This window comes from Ceratotherium simum, chromosome 30 (genome assembly GCF_057802395.1).
Source record: "Ceratotherium simum simum isolate JZ-2026a chromosome 30, ASM5780239v1, whole genome shotgun sequence".
Classification (NCBI taxonomy): Eukaryota; Metazoa; Chordata; class Mammalia; order Perissodactyla; family Rhinocerotidae; genus Ceratotherium; species Ceratotherium simum.
The window spans coordinates 18231077-18250537 of record NC_141929.1 but is presented as its reverse complement, the minus strand read 5'-3'; the positions used below and the strand labels follow the sequence as shown (position 1 = coordinate 18250537).

General features: G+C 40.8%; 1 protein-coding gene across 3 annotated transcripts in view; it reads left to right on the top strand.

The window, feature by feature from the left end:
* The first annotated feature begins 14322 nt into the window (after positions 1-14322).
* The window catches only part of CYB5B (cytochrome b5 type B), a 32609-nt gene continuing 27470 nt past the window's right edge, over positions 14323-19461 (top strand). The window contains exon 1 of one of the 3 annotated variants that reach the window (XM_087420019.1): positions 14323-14591. In XM_087420019.1, the coding sequence (XP_087276145.1) occupies positions 14430-14591 (162 nt within the window). In that variant the 5' untranslated portion in view covers positions 14323-14429. The remainder of the gene's footprint in view (positions 14592-19461) is intronic. The other 2 variants (XM_014788526.2, XM_004431781.3) reach the window with 2 other exon arrangements.

The following is a 19461-nucleotide window of genomic DNA, read 5'->3' as shown; positions in this document are numbered from 1 at the left end:
CACGCCCATCCTGCCACCTTCTGGGGCTCTGTGTAGGATTGGGGTGGGAGTCTCTGGAACTTGCCCTCCCTTCATCCTCTCAGTAGATTTGTATTTTAAAAAACCATCCTATGGAGAATGGGTGGGAGGGGTCTATAGCGGATTTGGGGAGACCTGTTAAAGCTGGTAAGTCCCCAGGTTGGACTCAGTTTCAGCTTCCATTAAATAGCAAATGGGAAAACTGGGAAAAGAGAAAGAAATGGATTTTTTCCAAGCTTCTAAGAGTTTTGCAAACAATTGGAATAATTAAAAGTTCTCAGAAGTAGCCGATGGTGCCCTTTTCACCCAGGGACTATGAGCCAAGCATGATATATTAAAGGAGCGGGAGCTGCTCTATTGAAGTTAAAAATAATCTTCTGTCACATGGCTAATTTGTCGGAATGCAGCAATTAAAGGGCTGTGGGCAGAGGGAGAGCTGAAGCAGCTGGGGGGCTCGCAGGCAGAGTGCACGCCCTGGGGATTATGTTTGCCAAGAGAGAAAACGGTTTTACAGCTGATTTAGGGCACCTTATCAGAAAACCCACAAAAGGGGCAGGAAGAAGGAAAAGTGGGTTTGAGTTCAGAGCTGTGACCTTTGGGCTTATCAGACAGCGAAGGGATGGGTCAGAACTTGTCACCTGTGCTCCCGGGATGCTGATTCACACAGCAAGGATGAAGGCTTTCCAGTTCCCCCTGCACTTTGAAAACGCATGCCTTTGAATCCGTTTCAAAGGAGTACATAACCCGAAGGAGCCCTTTGATCCTAAATCCATGGGAAAACCCATTTATACAGTCTGGAGGGGAAAAGCTCAGGCCAGGAATACAAATCCTAGTTTCGGGAGCTGGGGATCTTTTAAGTTTTTGACATTTTTGAATATTTTTTTTCAAAAGTTTTTGACTTGAAAGAGCTTTTGAGAAAGTTATCTAGTATAATCTCTGAATTTTCCAGGTGAGGCAACAAGCTCAGAGAGGCTGATGTGCTGAAGGTCACTCAACCAGCCAGTGACAGAGGTAGATTCTAACCGAGGTCTTTAGCTAGAGAGAAAGGACATGGAGGTTAGGATGCGCAGGATTCAGCCTGCCCTGATGTGGAATCCTGGCTCCAGGAGCTGTAGGATCCTTTTGCAAGTTCCTCTCAGTCTGTTTTACCATCTGTAAAATGGGAATAACAATAGTACCTACCACCTAGAATTGTTATAAAGCGTGTAAAGTATTTAGTGTAACGTCTAGCTTAGAGTAAGTGGTTAATAAAATGTTAGCTATTATTACCCCATAGTTTTTTCTCCACCACCCTGCATCAGATTCCCAGTGCCCTTTTGCGGGTTAACTTGCCCACACAGCCTCTTTGGTTTGGTTGGGATTCTCTTGCTCTCTTTTACACCGCCAACTCTCACCCCTTATATATAAAGAAAAAGAGGACTAGTCACTTTCTCCTAGTCATTTCCTGTATTCAAACACACCCACCTGCCATGTTTTCTCTCAAGCTATATGCCCTCCAGCCTCTGCTTTCAGTATGGTTTCCAAGTTGCTGGCAAGCAGAAATGGCGCCAACATGAAGCAAGTATTGCTGCCGTAAATGCAGTAGCCAGATCTATCTGAATCTTTTAGAATACCTGATCAATTTTCAAATTTATAGTGGGCACCACTAACAGAAGGGGCTCTGATTGTCCAGTGGAGGTTTGGGCCTCATAGTCTCAGCACCCCTGGAAAGTGGAGGCCGAGTTCTGTGTGTGCGCATACGTTGCAAGGAACAGAAACCTACCTCACACAGCTTGAGGGAAAAAAAAAAGGCAAATTTAGCGGCTCACGTAACCACAAGACTAGATTTCATTTATGACTAGATTCAAGGGTTCAACAATGCCCCCGGGGCACCTTTCTGGTTTGTTGGGCTCCATTCTTTAGACTCTTTCCACTTGGGGAACAAAACAGCGGTGGAGAGCCCAGAACTATACGTTTTTCCAGTTTAGCATTCTTCAAAGAAACGATACCGCCCCTTCTTAGTTCTCTTTCTCTGATTGGCTGCCTTAAATCAAGTGCCAATTCCTGAAACAACGGGGGCAGGGAAATGAGCTTCTCTGATTGGACAGATTGGATCACATGCCCCACCTGTAAACAAGGGGAGGCGGAGCAAACTGACTGGCATCCCCGCTAGCTTCACAGAGATTAGAACACAAACAGTTCCTCCGAGGAAGACGGCGATGCTGAGACCAGAAGAAAGGGAGAGGCTGGCAGATACAAACCGTTAATACCTAAAGTACAGCATTTGTGTGCACTTTCCTGAGGTGGTGGGTTATAGCTTACTTCATATCCTCGAAGTATTCTATAATCCAAGAAATAGTAAGAACTTTTGGAGAGGAAAATGCTTTCTCCTCATTCCAGATATTTCCTTCCTGTAGAGGGTCATCAATTAACGTTAACGCTTCAGGCTCCTCTTCGCACCTTCCTCCTTCTGCACTTAGGGAAGGGAGTCGCCCCACATCTTCCTCTTCCTGGTCTCTTAGGATCAAGATCCTGGGAGGGAGCACAAGTTCTTCTCTCCATCCACACGGGGAGGGCGCCCTGGTCCACTCCTGCGTGGGACTGGTGGGAAAATGTTTAATCAGGATGTGAGGAAGCCTGTTGTGCTCACACACTCAGCCATATTCTGCAACCTATAGCCTTATCAGAAGAGAATCCCTCTCTCAACTCCTCCAACCTATCCCTAATTGATTCAGAGCCTGAGTAGGGAGCAGGCCTGCTGTTTGTTGAGGCCCTTGTTAAAAGTCAACAAGAGGGGGGTCGGCCTGGCGGCGTAGTGGTTAAGTTCCCGCGCTCCACTTTGGCGACCCAGGGGATCTCAGGTTCGCATAGCGGCGCGCGGAGGGTCCCACCGCTCATCAAGCCCTGCTGTGGCTGCAGCCCCTACAAAATAGAGGAAGATGGGCACAGATGTTAGCTCACAGCTAATCTTCCTTAGCAAAAAGAGGACGATTGACAGAGGTTAGCTCAGGGCCAATCTTTCTCTCTCTCTCTCTCACACACACACACACAAAGTCAACAAGAACCACCAACTTAGAGTATTGGGGACCCACAGATTCATCCTCACACTCTCTCCTTCCTGGCGGTGTCCCTGCTGGAGGAGCTGGTCGCCTTGGGGAGCTGAATGAGGGAAGTCACAAGAATGACAAAGGCAAGGAAGCTAGATTTACAACAGCAGGTGAGAGGAAGTGGGATTATTTGGTGTGGAGAGGGAAAGAAAACCAACAGAGGGGTGATGTAATAGTGGCCTTCCCCAGAACCATGCTGAGCGTGTGACATCACTGGTATTTTTCCACAGCCTCACCCTGACCCGGATCATAGTCACATCTGTCCCCCACCTCTCCCCATCCCACTTGTGACCTTCTGCACCCACCTCTTGGAAAATAAATTTTTCCACTTCCACAGAAAGGTGCAAGAGGTTGGGGCACACAAACCAACTTAAATAAAATAACATTTTATTATTATTTCTTTTTAATTACAAAAGTAATACACAATCTGTGAAAAGAACTAAAAGATATAGAAATGTATAAAGAGGAAAACTAAAATCAAGTCCAAGCTCTAACCCCTATTGTTAGCATTTTGGTCTATTATTGTCCAGCCTTTATTCTGTACAAGTTTTTTAATATATTCTTTATTTCTTTAAAAAATTTATAAAAATATTTCAAATAAAATACAACATACAATGTAAAAGATGAAAATCGTATATTCTGCTATTTTCCTTACTATTATGATCTATGTGTACTACTAAATGGAATTTTTTTTATTGTTATCACTTCATTTTCTCTTTCCTGGCCTTAGGAATGGTTGAGACTAATGGTACTCATTTGAGAGGAAAGTACTGGTATTATGACACCCACTTTAGAGACCGGGAACTGAGGTTCTCAGAGTTACCCATAGCCACACCCAACTCCTGCTTGTGCGGCCAGGGTCCCTGGGGACAGGAACAATTTCCTAACATAATAGACAGCTTTGTTGAGAAAAGGGGGTAAAAGAAGTGGCTTCCGTAAGCCAGAGTTCTCAGCCTTCCCTCTCTATCAAAAATACCCCACATTCGCCCTTAGCCACGTTGGCCTCCCAGCTCCAAGATTTTGATTCTGGGAACGTATAGCTGCAAGTGAACAAAGAGTCAAGGGAAAGTTCTTTATCAGCAGGAGAATTATTTTATTCAATGTGTTTCCTTACATGAGTTGGGACAATAAGGAGAAAGAATGAGAAGAAATAAAAGGCCAGTTACTCAGGCCACTTTTAATGAATCACCCCTAGTGTCATTCCCCATCCCCAGTCAGGAAAAGCTTGAGTTTTTCCACGCCAAGAAAAACAGAGGGCAGGAAGAAACAAATTATGAACTTGTTTGTGTTTTGTGTCTTAACTATTTGATTTATAGGCCTTGATCCAGTGATTATGGATGAAAGAAAATATCCCAGTGTCCCAAACCTAACCTGAACTGAACCGAGGGTAGGTCTCACATCCACTGCTCAAAGTTAGCACGGAGTTAAAATGCTTTAAGAATAAAGCTTCAGGGTTCGGGGCTGCCCGGAGGCATTTCTCAACCCAGTGACAAGGCCACATTCCTTTCCCACACTCCACCTTCAAAAAACTGTTTAGAAACTTCACCCCTTTTTGCTCATTCCAGAAGTTGGGCATTTGTCTATTCAACTGATAATTATTAAGCACCTACTATGTGCCAAGCATCACACCAGATACTGGGGATACAATGGTACACATACAGATCAATCAACACATAAATCAGAAAAATATCATGTAGACTTGTGTTCTATGGAGAGAAAGGAAACAGAATGATGTGTTAGAGAGACTGGGAGCCACTTAGGATGAGGTGGCTTGCCTAGGCCTCACCAAGGGGGTAACATTCCACCTGAGATTAGAATGACAAAATCTGAATGTGAAGTTGGGATGGGAGACCATTCCAGGCAGAGGGAACATCCCCTCAAGTAGGCTCATGCTTGGCATATAGAAATTAAGCCATCTCAGCCCAAAAGAAATTCTTGGCCATTAGGATTTTTTTCAGGAGTTGATCTAGATAGAAGGTTGATAAATTCCTTTCTGACTCTTAACTATAGAAATAGATGTTCGACCTCATGCATAAGAAGAGAAATGCAAATCAAAACTATAGTGTGATACAGTTTTTTAAAAATGTAAGATTGGTATAATTCAAAAGCTTTGATAACACACTCTGTTTGTGGGGCTGTGGGAAAACACGCTCACATGCATCTCCAGTGAAAATATAAATTGGTACAATTTTTGTGGAAGACAGTGAGAATATAAATTGGTGCAATTGCTAACATTACAAATGCATGTGCTCTTGATCTAGAAGTCCCATTTCTTCTTGGACATGTGGATAATGACCGATGATCAAGGTTATTAATGACAGCATTGTTTGTAATTCTGAAAGACTGGAAACAACCCAACTCTCCATCAGTGAGAGACTAGTTAAATTATGAGACATTCATACCAAACTATGAATTCTAATCCATGGAAATTGATGCAACTGTAAAAATAAATGAGGAGGCCATCTATGTCTTACTATCTAAACATTTCTAAGAGGTCATTAAGTAAAAAAAAGCAAGATGCAGAACTGTGTGTTGTTTGCTACCTTTTATATAAGAGGGAGTAAAATTAAGCGTAAATATTCATATTTACTTGCATTTGCATAGAGAAATGCAGGAAGGATACACAAAAAAATTATTAAGTGATTGATTATCTGGGGTGGGAGAGTGGAAGGGGATGGAAAATGGGTGGAAAATGGGTAGAAAGGGTGGGCAAGAGACTTTTTATTGAGACTCTTAATGTGTTTTTCTTGTTTGTTTTTTTAGTTTTGAACCATGTGAATGTATTATGGACTTAAAAAATCAAGTTTAAAAATTGTCCCCTCAACTATCCCTTATCTTAACTTATTAACTTATCTTAACTATTAATTTATCACTTAATCTGTAGCCATTGTTCACTCCTCCAGCCATACCCCTGAGAAAGTTTCTACTTAAATAAATGTATGATTAGCAAATGATTAGCAAAAGGTACATTTGTGCATATAAATTATATCTTAATAAAGCTTATTTTAAAAATACGTTAGAGGTTAATCTAATCACAAAGGAGCTTTCTGCACCTTTCTACTCATGCTCAACAGACTAGATGAAGGCCATTAACCAAAGACGATTAGAGCATTCTGAGGGCAAAACCAGCCTAAAGGAAACTTTGTGTTTATGGAAACATGATTTTTTCGAAGTGGCCTTTTGCCCAGTAGATTGTAGTAAAAACAGTGACATCATTCAGCCTATGAACTAGATTATCTTTATCAAAAAGAACCCTTTACACTAAAAAGAACTTCAAAATTTTAATATCTTTTCACATCCTTTCTTTCATTGGCTCCACATCTGGGAAGTATTGTAGCCTTTTTATGTTTTTTAATCCCTCTCCCTTCCCCTCTTCGTGCCCTTCCCCTAACCACTAATTTAGATTTCTAACAATATATCTAGGTTCTGTCTGTTTTTTCTTTAACACCTTTATTGAGATATAACTCATATACAATACATTTCACCTATTGAAAATGTACAATTCAATGTTTTTTAGTATAATCACTGGGTTGTGCAACCTTTATCACAATCTAATTTTAGAACATTTTCACACCTCCCCCAAAGAAACCTCATACCCGTTAGTAGTCACTCCCCACTCCCCCCAACCTCCTCAGCGCTATGCAACCACTAAATCTACTTTCTGTCTCTATAGATGTGCATCTTCTAGAAATTTCACATGAATAAAATTATAGAGTATCTAATCTTTTATGACTGGCTTCTTTCATTTAGCATGATGTTTTCTAAGTACCTCCATGTTTTAGCATGCTATTTTTACTGCTGAATAATATTCCATTATAAGAACACACCACGTTTTATTTATCCATTCATCAGTTGATGGACATTTGGGTTGTTTCCCCTTTTTGGCCAGTATGATTAATGTTGCTATGAACATTTGTGAACAGGTTTTTGTGTGGACACATGTTTTCAGTTATCTTGGGTATATACCTAGGAGTGGAATTGGTGGGTCATATGGTAACTCTAGGTTTAACTTTGTGAGGAATTACCAAACTGTTTTCCACAGTGGCTACTCCATTTTACATCCTCACTAGCAGTGTATGCATGTACCAATTTCTCTGTGTACTCACCAGCACTTGTTATTGTCTGTCTTTTTGGTTATAGCCATGTTAATAGGTGTGAAGTGGAATCTCATTGTGATTTTGAGTTGCTTTCCCCAATGGCTAATGTTTAATGTGCTTATTGGCCGTTTGTATATCTTCTTTGGCTAAATGTCTACTTGAATCCTTTGTGCAATTTTAAATTGGGTTGTCTTTTTATTGTTGAGTTGTAAGAGTTCTTTATATATTCTGGATACAAGTCCCTTATCAGATATGTGATTTACAAATGTTTTCTCCCATTCTGTGGGTTGTCTATTCAGTCTTAATGGTATTGTTGGCAGCACAAAATTTTTAATTTGATGAAGTCTAATTTATCTATTTTTTCCTATTGTCACTTGTGATTTTGTTGTATTTGTCTTGCTCGTTTTTGAACTTTGAGTAGGTAGAATCATAGTAGTTTTTCATTTATTATGTTTAAATCTTTGATCAAGCTGGAGTTTCTCCTGGTACATGGATAAAGTGTGTATAATAAACTATACTGTATAAAAAGGGAGGGAGTGTGTAAAGGATAAATAAGAAAAAGAAAGTAGTTATATGGTGGGAACTGAATACATATATGTACGTATACACACATATTTATGTGTGTCTAAATATGTGTATATTTATTATATATAATACATGTATATATTTATATATGTTTATATATACTTAGACACACACAAATATATTTATACACACATATTTTCTTCTTGAAACATGTGAATGTATTTATTACCTGCTAAAAACAAACTAACAAACACAGGAAGGAAGAAAAGTGGGTGTTCTCAAGCCAGGAAAACCAGCCCAGGGTAGAAAGCATTCTCGTTGGTGGCTGTTTGTACAGCTTTACTTTCTTTCACTTCTAGAAACTGGGCTGGGCTGGTGGGGGTTGGGCTCCACAGGCATAAGACTCAACAGGATGGTCCTGGGAGAAGCTCCAGAAGAGGCCACCCAACAGGTCAGGGAGGTCAGGCTGACCTGGGGGTTGGAACAACTCTAGCATGCTTGCAACCAAACCCTCCCTGAGGCCATACCCTGGAGGATATGGGCTCTAACTTTACATCGACTTCCTGAAGCCTCCCTGAGAGTGGATGCACCAGGCCTGGCCTTGGGAAGAGAAGGAGAGTGTTGGACTGTGATGACTTTAAGAGTTTGTCTTCCTTCTGGCAGGGGAAGAGAATAGGTTGCCAGGGGACATAATACCTTAAGAAGAACAAGAACAGATTTGAGGGCCTCTTCATGGTATTCCATTCCTGGAACAGGAAAGGGGAACTCCCCCTCCCCCACCACCAAAAAAAACAGAGAGTATGAGAACACAGGTGTGTTTGATGTCTGTAGAAAATGGGACTTATTCCTTGCTCGATTCTCAAGGAGCGTGCATAGTGTTTTCCCTGACAGTTTCCTGTTCCAATTTCACTTTCTATACAAAAGCGGTAAAATGAGCTTGCAAGGTAAATAATGACTCCTCTGGAGCAGCATCTCACACACTGATCCTACTGCTATCTGAGATAATTTCAGAGCACAAACCTGGACAGCAGGGGGGAGAGGATTTTCTAATATGTAAAAATGGCAAAAATAAAATGTTAATGTTAAAAATGTTTTATATGGTAAGTGCCATCTTCTTAGGAAGTAAGTTTCTTTAAGAGCTGGGTCGGGCCGGCCCCGTGGCTTGGTGGTTAAGTGCGCGCGCTGCGATGCTGGTGGCCCGGGTTCGGATCCCGGGTGCGCATCGAGGCACCACTTCTCCGTTCATCCTGAGGCCGAGTCCCGCATACAGCAACTAGAAGGATGTGCAGCTACGACATACAACTATCCACTGGGGCTTTGGGGGGAAAAAATAAAAATAAATAAAATCTTTAGAAAAAAAAAAAAAAAAAAAGAGCTGGGTCTCATTTATAGCATCTAGAAATAATAACTCCAAAATAGTCAGCATTTACTGAGGACTCTCTGTGGCAGGCACTGTGCTGAGGTTTGTTTAATACTTATGTTGACGCAGTACTTAGCTGTAGTTACTCAGTAAATATTTGTCAACGAGCTTGAAAAAAACTATCAGACATTCAAGAAGAGAAAATTACAGACCAACATTCGTTATGAATATAGATGCAAAGATCCTTAAAACAAAAGTAGCAAATTGAATCCAACAATATATAAAAAAGACTAACATCATAACAAAGTGGGGTTTATCCCAGGAATGCAAAGATGGTTAACCTTTTGAAAACCATTCAAAGTAATTCACCATATTAACAGAATAAAGGAGAAAAATCATATGATCATCTCAATAGATGCAGAAAAAGTATTCAACAGGATTCAATATTTTATGATAAAAAAAAACTTAGGAAACTAGGAATATGGGGGAATTCTACCCTCTATTTGATAAAGGGCATCTACTGAAAAATCTACAGACAACATTGTATTCAATTGTGAAAGACTGAATGCTTTCCTCCTAAGATTGGGAAAAAGGCAGGGATGTTCATTTCACCATTTTTATTCAGTGTTGTACTAGAATACCTAGCCAGTGAAATAAGGCAAGAAAAAAAAAGGCACACAGTTTGGAAAAGAGGAAATAAAACTGTCTCTATTAGCAGACGACATGATTGCTACATAGATCATTCTAAGAAACATACAAAACAACCACTAGAACTATAAGAGAATTTAGCAAGGTCATAGGATACTAAGTCAATGTACAAAATCAATTGTATTTCTCATTATAGCTACAAAGAATTGGAAAATGAAATAATTCCATTTATAATAGCATAAAAACCATAAAATATTTAGAAATAAATTTAACAAAAGATGTAGAAGACCTCCATGCTGAAAACCACAAATTAAAAAAAGATTAAAATAAATGGGGTGGTGTGCCATGTTTGTGAATTGTGAGACTCAAGGTTGTTAAGATGTTCATTCTCTATAAGCTCTTTTACAGAAATTAACAGGCTGATTTAAAAAATAACCTTTTTATTTTGGGATAATTTTAGGTTTACAGAAAAGTTGTCAAAATAGTACAGAAAGTTTCTATATACCCCTCACCCAGTTTCCCATAATGTTAACATCTTACATTACTATGGTACATTTGTCAAAACTAAGAAATCAACCCTATACATTACTTTTACTTTATTTGGATTTCACTGGTATTTCTCTGATGTCTTTTTTCTGTTCTAGGATCCAATGCAGAATACCACATTGCATTTAGTTGTCATGTCTCCTCAGTCTACTTGGATCTGTGACAGTTTCTCAGTGTTTCCTTGTTTTTTGTTTATTTTGTTTTGTTTTTATGATCTTGACAGTTTTGAGGAGTAGTGGTCAAGTATTTCATAGAATGACCCTCAGTTTGGGTTTGCCTAATGTTTTTCTCACGCTTAGACTGGGATTATGAGTTTTGAGGAAGAATGCCACAGTGGTAAAGTACCTCCCTCATCACATACCAGGGATACATGCTATCAACATGATTTATCACTGGTGATGTTAACCTTGATCACTCAGTTCAACAAGCTGATTTTAAAATTTATGTGGAAATATAGAGGATCTAGAATAGCAAAACAATTTTGAAAAATAAGAGCAAAGCTGAAGGATTTACACTACCTGACTTCAAGTCTTACTATAAAGTTACAGTAATCAAGACAGTGTGGAATTGACAGAAGATAGACAAATAAATCACTGGAACAGAATAGAAAGTTCAGAAAAAGACGCACTTATCTGGTCAATCAATTTTCAACAAAGATGTGAAAACAGTTCAATGGGGAATTGTGTTTTCATCAAATGGCACTGGAACATCTGGGTGTCCAGTTGGAAAAAAAAAGAGATTGAGAAAGTTGCCTAAGTTTACCAAGTTTGTGAGTGGCAGGGAAAGGTATCCCAAGCTAGACTTTCTGGCTAACATGTACTATAAATTGTGAACATGAATTTATAGTCAACACATTTAGGCCACAATATTTTTCTGAATCAAATTCAGTTTGAAGGTATGCTTTAAAAAATGCCAATGTCATGAAAGAAAAAGAAAAGCTGAAGAAATGTACCTGATTAAAGGAGACTAAGAAAACATAAATAAATGCAATACATGATCCTGGATTGGATCCTGGATCACACAGAAACGCCAAAATTCCACGAAGGACGTTAGTGCAATATTTGGAAAATAACATGGACAGCATGTTAGATAATAGTTTTGTATGAATGTTATATTCCCTGAATTTGAAAATCATAGTGGAGTTATGTAGGAGTATGTTCTTATTCTTAGAAGATACAGAATTATTTGGAGGTAAAGAGCCCTGGTGTCCGGAACTTATTCTGAAATGGTTTAACATTATTAACAATAAAAAATATATATGGGAGAAATCAAACGTGGAAAAATATTAACAATTGGTAGATCTAAGTTAAAAGTATATGGGAGTTCATTCTATTATTCTTTCAATTTACCTGTTTGAAATTCTAAAAAAGATATTTAAATATTAATTAAAAAATACTTTAATCTGATCCTAATTCCACTTGCCATGATAGTGGCAAATTCAGTCTCAGCCATTTTGGGGGGTGTTCCTCTCCTCCTCCCCAGGGCTTTTACATAGTGCAAAACATTCAGGAAGGGCCCTCTAGCCTTCAGTCCACATTGGTTACTTACCAAAAGACCTGTTGCAGAGCTGACAGCCTCTGCACGGGGGCTGAAGTTATGTCTGCTAGTGGGGAGCCCTGGCACTGAGGGTTCAATGTCCCTGCATGAACCACGCAGCCCTTCCTCTCTGAGGTCCTGTCACCTGTCCAGGTCCTTTGAGGAAGCTTGTGGGACCCCAGCTACTGGAGGAATCCCAAACCACTTTCCTCTTCCCAGTCTGAGAGAGCCTGCTTTTGCTTTTGTGGTACTCCAAACATATTTCTCCCACTCCTCGCTTTGCTGAAAGGTTCTTTCATGCTATCCTCTTAGAGTCTTTAAAAACACTATTGGACTCAGTGTCCTAGAGGCAGAGGTAGAGAAGGAAATGCTGCATAATTTTACGAATTCACTGTATGAGAGATAAAGATATATCTAATATGCTTCAAAAAATGTTCACTGTTTCCCAAAGGTATGCACAGATCACCTGCATCAGAGTCATCCAAAATACTTGCTAAAAACGTTGATTCCTGGTTCTATATCCAGACCCATTGGACCTGAATCTCTGAAGGTGGGGCTGGGAATGTGCTTTTTTTTTTTAGTGTCTTAAAACAACGTTTTATTATTTCTCATGATTCTGTGGGTTGACTAGGCAGTTCTGCTGATTGAGGCTGGACTCATGTGTTTGCATTCAGCTGACAAGTTGATTAAGGAGTGGGCTCAGTTGAGACAGCTTAAATGGCTGTGTTGAATCCCAGGCTTCACAGCACCATGATCTCGGGGTAGTGTTCTAAAATGGTGAAGGCCTCTTGAGGTCTGGACTTCATAACTTGCACAGCACCACTTCTGCCACAATCTATTGGTCAAAATAAGCAACAAGGCAAGCCAATATTCAAGGTAAGGAAGAGACTCTGTGTCTGGATGGGAGGGAATCTGCATTTTAATATAGCCTCCTCAGGTGACTCATGCATATCGTGTTAAGTGTGAATTCTTCATTGAACAAATATATATTGAGAGCTGTGTCCCATTGCATTTGGTACAAATTGCATTTCTAGCACTTGAATAAATTATATATATATGTAAATATTTTTGTTTCTTTCAGAGGGTTTATTTCTTTCTTCTGTTACCTTTCTATTCCCAGAGCCTATCAGTAAATGTTCAGTAAATATCTCTGAAATGAATGCAGATATTTGAATCTAGAGTTTGTGGAATATCCTAAGAATCATATGGGATTGTTCTTATAGTTTCAGTCTAATTAGGGAGGTAAGATATGGAAAGTTAAAATTTATAGATACAGGGGATTTCCTGAAGTAATATGCTTAGGTATAAGGAGATGGAATCACTGGAGCTCAGAATGGTAGGCGAGTTTGTGAAAGAGAATTTGAGGAGGAGCTTGAAAGATGAGTAGGCATTGGAAGGAAGAGGGTATCTTAAGTGGGTGGACCCGGTATGACCACAGATGTGGGTTTATTACCAGCAGGTTTACGGGTCAGGGCTGGTGCACAAGTCTTATGAAAGGGAATGTTGGAAAATATTAGTGAAAGAAGTTGGGGATGGATTGTGCACAGTCTGGGAGAGTGGCATGATGAAAATGACATTATACCATGATCAATCTGTCAGTTGTAATGGCAGTTAAAAATGAGTAGCTCAAAATACTGCACATTAACCAAATTTGGAATTCTAAATGCTGGGACCTCTAGTCGGGGACAGTTGAAGTGAATTCTATCTTAGAACATAAAAAAACGAAATAGTGTAGATGTGTCCTTATCACCAAAGAATTCCTTTAAAAATCAGATTCCCTGCCCCCAGCTTTATTGAGATATAATTGACATATAATAAAATCAGATTCTTGGTAGTGACAGAAATTTGGAATACTCCACACCTTACCCCCAATCGCTGTCCCAAGGCCTCGGGCCAGTGGCTCCGCCCTTTCTAACATGGGCTGTCATTTATGTATTGATTACTATGTGCCAAGCGCTCTGCGGATATATTTAATCGGCCAAACTTCTCTATAAGGTAGAGGTTATCCTGCCCGTTTTACTGGTGAGGAAACTGAGGCTCAGATGGACGGGATACGCCAGGTCACAGCCTGGAGGCTGCAAAAGCAAAGACGTAAACCTGGAGCTGGAATACAGGCCGCGCAAGAGCTGAGGGGACACGAGCTTCGCGTGACTCAGGAGGGATCCAAGGCGAAGGGAAGGTTAATGGAAAAATGGAGACTCGGCCCCTCCTTCCAGGACTCTGCAGGCGCGTACGACGAGTGAACGGGAACCCGCTCCTGCATGACACCTGTCAAAACGTGTCCATTAGGCGCCTTTCCAAAATCACGGTATCTGATTGGCGAGATTGCAAGGAATGGACGATCCTGATTGGTTAGTCGGACCTCGAACCAGGTCTACGCCCCGAAGATCGGGCGAGGAGTGGGCGGGGTTTAAAAGTGAATCCCTCGTCTGATTGGTGAAAAGAAAACGAACCAGGAACTATTCCGACGAGCGACTGGCTGTTGCCAGGAACCTGCCGACGGCCTTCTGGGCCATGGTTACGGAAGCCGGGGAGGGCTGAGTGCAAGGTCTACGTCTAGGAAGTTAGCGGCGGAAACTCGGAAAGCGGTGGAGAACAGGTATCTTAGGCCCAATGGCGGCTGTGGAGGCAAGCGGCAGCGATGGGAAAGGGCAAGGAGTGGAGTCCTGCGTCACCTATTACCGATTGGAGGAGGTGGCGAAGCGCAACTCCTCGGAGGAGATATGGCTGGTGATCCACGGACGAGTCTACGATATCACTCGCTTCCTTAACGAGGTGGGGCCGGGGAGGTGGGCGGCCCCTGGGATCTTGGGGGTGGTGAGGGGTGGTGCGGCCCGGAAAGGCTGCTAGCGGTGTGTGTAGGAGGGATATGAGGCGTGGCTGAGGGCGATAAGGCGTACGGAAGGGACCGCGACCCTCCGAGAGGGAAACTGGGAGCAGCGCGCGTGGTGTGGTGGGGGCTCGTATATGCAGGCATTTCTAGCTAGCACCAGAATTTAGCGCTTTCATGTGTTATTTATCATGTATTGAGCATTTACTGTGTGCTAGGCTAAACTCTGAACTCTAAGCCATCATTATCCCCATTTTACAGAAAGAGAAACTGAGCCTCAGAGAGACTGAGGACTCTCAAGGTCACACACTTAACAGCCTAGAGCCCTTGGAACCTAGGTCTGAAGTCCTCCACACCTGTGGTCTTTCCACTATGCCTTCTGAAGTAATACCATTTTCAGTTTTTATTTTCTTGAGAAGCTGAGATTACCATGCCCACCCCCCCATTCTGCTGCCTTTTTCCTTTTTTTTTTTTTTTTTTTTGAGGAAGGTCAGCCCTGAGCTAACATCCATGCCAATCCTCCTCTTTTTGCTGAGGAAGACCGGCCCTGGGCTAACATCTATTGCCAATCCTCCTCCTTTTTTTTCCCCAAAGCCCCAGTAGATAGTTGTATGTCATAGTTGCACATCCTTCTAGTTGCCGTATGTGGGATGCTGCCTCAGCATGGCTGGAGAAGCAGTGCGTTGGTCACACCTGGGATCCAAACCTCGGGCTGCCAGTAGCGGAGCATGCGCTTAACTGCTAAGCCACGGGTGGGCCCCCAGATTTCTTCTTGATTGGTTCAGAGTAGATAGTTAACTTAGAAGGAACACTCAGTGCTTGTAGTGGACATTAATTCAATCTTGAGTAGTGGTTGCCCACCTGGTTCACCACATGCTGATGGAGCCAGAGACAGCTCATGCGTGCCTGCTCAGGCTGCCCTTGAACCTTGAGCTGCACATCTTTACCTGCAGTTAGCCATTCTTACTTACCTGTTCTGTAGTCTCTGTTCTTGTTTTCTGGTTCATTCCAAGCCTATTCATTCACTCACTCATTAAAATATTTATCAAGTGTCTGCTGTGTGCCAGATACTGTTCTAGGTGCTGAGGATACAGCAGTGGATAGTTAAACATTTCTGTCCTCATGGAGGTTACAATCTATGGGAAGCAGACAATAAGCAGAGTAAATAACTAAAATGTATGTTATGTTAAGTAGTGGTAACTGCTAAGAAGAAAAATAAAGCAGAGAAGAGGACTGTGGATGTGTATGGGGTGAGGGGTTGAAATTTTACGTATGATGGCCAGAGATGGCTTTACTAAGAAGAGGACTAGAGTAAAGGCCAGAAGGAAGTTAAGGAAGAGCAATCCTGGCAGAGGGAACAAGTTCAAAGGCCTTGAGGTGGGAGTACCTCTGATGTGTTTGAGGAACAGTGAGGAGACCATAGTGGCTGGATAGTAGTAGATGAGCTCAGCATGATCGGGGGAGGGCAGGTCAAGTACAGCTTTGCAGGTTTTAGGAAGGGTTTTGACTTTTGTTCTGAGATGAAAAACCACACTGGAGCAGAGAAGTGACATGATGTGACTTAATGGTTTAATAGTGTCATTCTGACTGCACTGTTGAGAAGCAACTGAAGGAGGGGAAGAGCAGAATTGAGGAGCTCAGTTAGGAGGCTGTTGTAGTAATTCAGGCAAGAGATGGTGGCTTGGACCAGGGTGGTGGTAGTGGGGATAGTGAGAAGGCTCAGATTTTGAATGTGTTGTGATGGTGCAGCAAATAGAATTTAATGATGCGTTGGATTTGAGGAGCGAGAGAAAAAGAGTCAGGAGGACACCAAGGTTTTTGGCCTGCAGGTCTGGAAGAATAGAGTTGCTAATTAGATGAGATGGGGAAGACTTACATTGGTTTTCATCATTCTCCTTGCAATCTGAAATCACTTTGGAGCTCCTCCTTAGAAAGTGGTTCCTAGGGCCTGGCCCAGTGGTGTAGTGGTTAAGTTCGCATGCTCCGCTTTGGCGACCCAGGGTTCGCAGGTTCGGATCCTGGGCACGGACCTACACACCGCTCATCAAGCAATGCTGTGTCGGCGTCCCACATACAAAATAGAGGAAGATTAGCACACGTGTTAGCCCAGGGACAGTCTTCCTCAAGCAAAAAGAGGAAGGTTGCCAACAGATGTCAGCTCAGGGCCAATCTTCCTTACAAAAAAAGAAAAAGGAGTTCCTAATCTGAATATCCTATATCTATAGGTTGCTTTTATTTTTTAATTAATGAATATGGTTAGAGTGTTATTCTGGAGTTTGAATGTGATAATTTAGAATTGGTAATATAATTTAATTATCTTTCCCCTAACAGGTTAATTTTGCATTTTTGAATCAGCGATATGTTTAATTTATTGAAATCATAAATGAAAAACCAAAACCTTGCAATAGTACACATCATTGTCTTTCCACTACTTACTAGTTTACAAAAATCATATAAAAATGGTTACAATATGTTATGCCATTGACTAGAAAATATCAAAGTGCATCTCTCTCAGCAAGAGTAAGTATGATTTTGTGAATTAATATTGGTTTTCATTTCCATTAATATTTGTTTATATTAATATTCTTATTACTGTGTATCACAAATGAGAAAAGTTTGGAAGCCCATTGTCTTACGTATAAATAACCATTTCTGAAAAGAGTAACTTAACACATTGTGATGTTTTAAGACTCTCTGTGTATTTTTTAGTGACTGTTGACGTAAGTGGAAATATTACTTTAGGACCTGTCTCACAGATGGGATAGCATTTTATTCATTCAACAAGTATTCGTTAAGTGCTGACTCTATCAGGTGCTGTAGTGCTAGGCCCTGGTGGTGTATAAAAATAAACATGGTCCTGCCCTCTTGAAGCTACCCTTCTAGAAGAGACAAAACAAAAGAAAACCTGACAAATGTTACATGATGGTGCTTTCTCTGAAGGAAACAAACAAGGAGTTGAGAAAGAAAAACGGGGGTGGGGGCAGATCTCCGTTAGTAAGAATGATCTGGGAAAGCTTCTGTGAGAAGATGATTTTTAATTGAGCTAATGAGAAGAAACTAGCTTTGGGAAGACTAGAGAAAGGAACGTTCCAAGAGCGTTTGCAGAGTGAAGCAAGAATTTTGCACATTAGTGGGACTGAAAGCAGCTGTAGCTGTAGTGTAGCGAATGAAGGACAAGAATGGCCAGAGGGCTTGGTGGGAGCCCAGACAGGCAAGGCTGGGTGGAGAGTATGGATTTGACTCTAAGTGTAATGGAAAGCCACTGAAGTCTTTTAAGATGGGGGTGACATTGAAGCAATTTATTTTTCAAGTGGATTATTTTGCTGAGGAGTTGAGAATAGGTTGGAGAGAAAAGCAATACAGAAGGGAAGAAAGTAAAACTCTTTCAATCTCAGGAATCTGTTTGAATCCTTTTACATCTTCCCTGTATATACCAGTATATACAAATATGTACAGAAAGAGAATCATAGTATTCCTTAATTAAATTATAGTATCTATTAATTGATTTGTTTAATGGAAATAATAGTTTTATTGGATGCTTATTATTCTAAGTGCTTTACATGTGATTTCTCTTTTAACCCTCTCAACAACCCGTTTTAGAGATGAGAAGACTGAGGAGCAGAGAAGTAACTTTCACAAAGTCATGAAGTTATGTGGTACAAGGTGGGGTTTGAACTCAGGCAATCTGACCCTATAGCCTATGCCCATTACGTTAGGATTTTCCTCAGTTTTTTTCATGGCTGCAGAGTATGGAATTAGATCTGTCTTACAGCCACCTTCTTTCACATTTCAGATATAATATGAAAGGACTGGGAATGTGATGTAGGGAAGTTAGAACAGGTACCTTTTTTTCTGGAACCCAGGTAATTTTTTCATTTTTTGAATAGGTCATATGGGTATACTGTGAAAAGCCTTCTTCCCATCTGCCCAATTCTACCGCCCCCTAAAGTTAACTACTCTTGTTTGTGTATCCTTCCAGAGTTTTATTTTGCATATACAAGCAAACGTGAATATAGTCCCTCCCACTCTTTTTTACCTAAAAGGTAGCATACTGTACTCACTGATCTGTGCCTTGCTTTTTTCACTTAACTCTGTATCTCAGGAGTCTTTCCATATCCATACCTGGAACACTTCTTTCTTCTTCATGGAATTTGTTTTATGGATCATAATTTATTTAAACAGTCTCCTATTGGTAAACATTTGGATTGTTAGTAATTAGTTTCCTATCTAGGATTTTTTCCCCCCTAAGTCAACTCGATTGAGATCTAACGTACCTATAATAAAAATGTACAGATTTTATATGTAGAGTTCAGTGAGTTTTGACAAATGCCTCACCTGTGTAATCACCAGCACAATCAATATATAGAACATTTCTGCCACCTCTGTCCTCGGACAACCATTGATTTGATTTCTAACACAATAGAACAATGTGCCCTCTTGTGTCTAGCATCTTTCGCTTAACATATCTGTGAGGTTCATGTATGTTTTTTTCTGTGTATCAGCAATTTGTTCCTACTTAGTGCCTTTTATTTCATTGTATGACTATACTAAAATTTATCTAGTCCTCTGTTGAGTAACATTTGGGTTGTTTCCATATTTTGGCTATTATGAATAAAGCTGCTTTGAACTTTCATGTACAAATCTTCGTGTGGACATATATTTTCATTCCTCTTGGACAAATACCCAGGAGTGACATTGCCGAGCCATGTGTTTCTTTAACTTTTTAAGCAACTGTCAGACCTTTCCCCAAAGTGTCTACGTCATTTTACACTCCCATTAGCAATGCGTGAGTTTTCCAGTTTCTCCACATCCTTA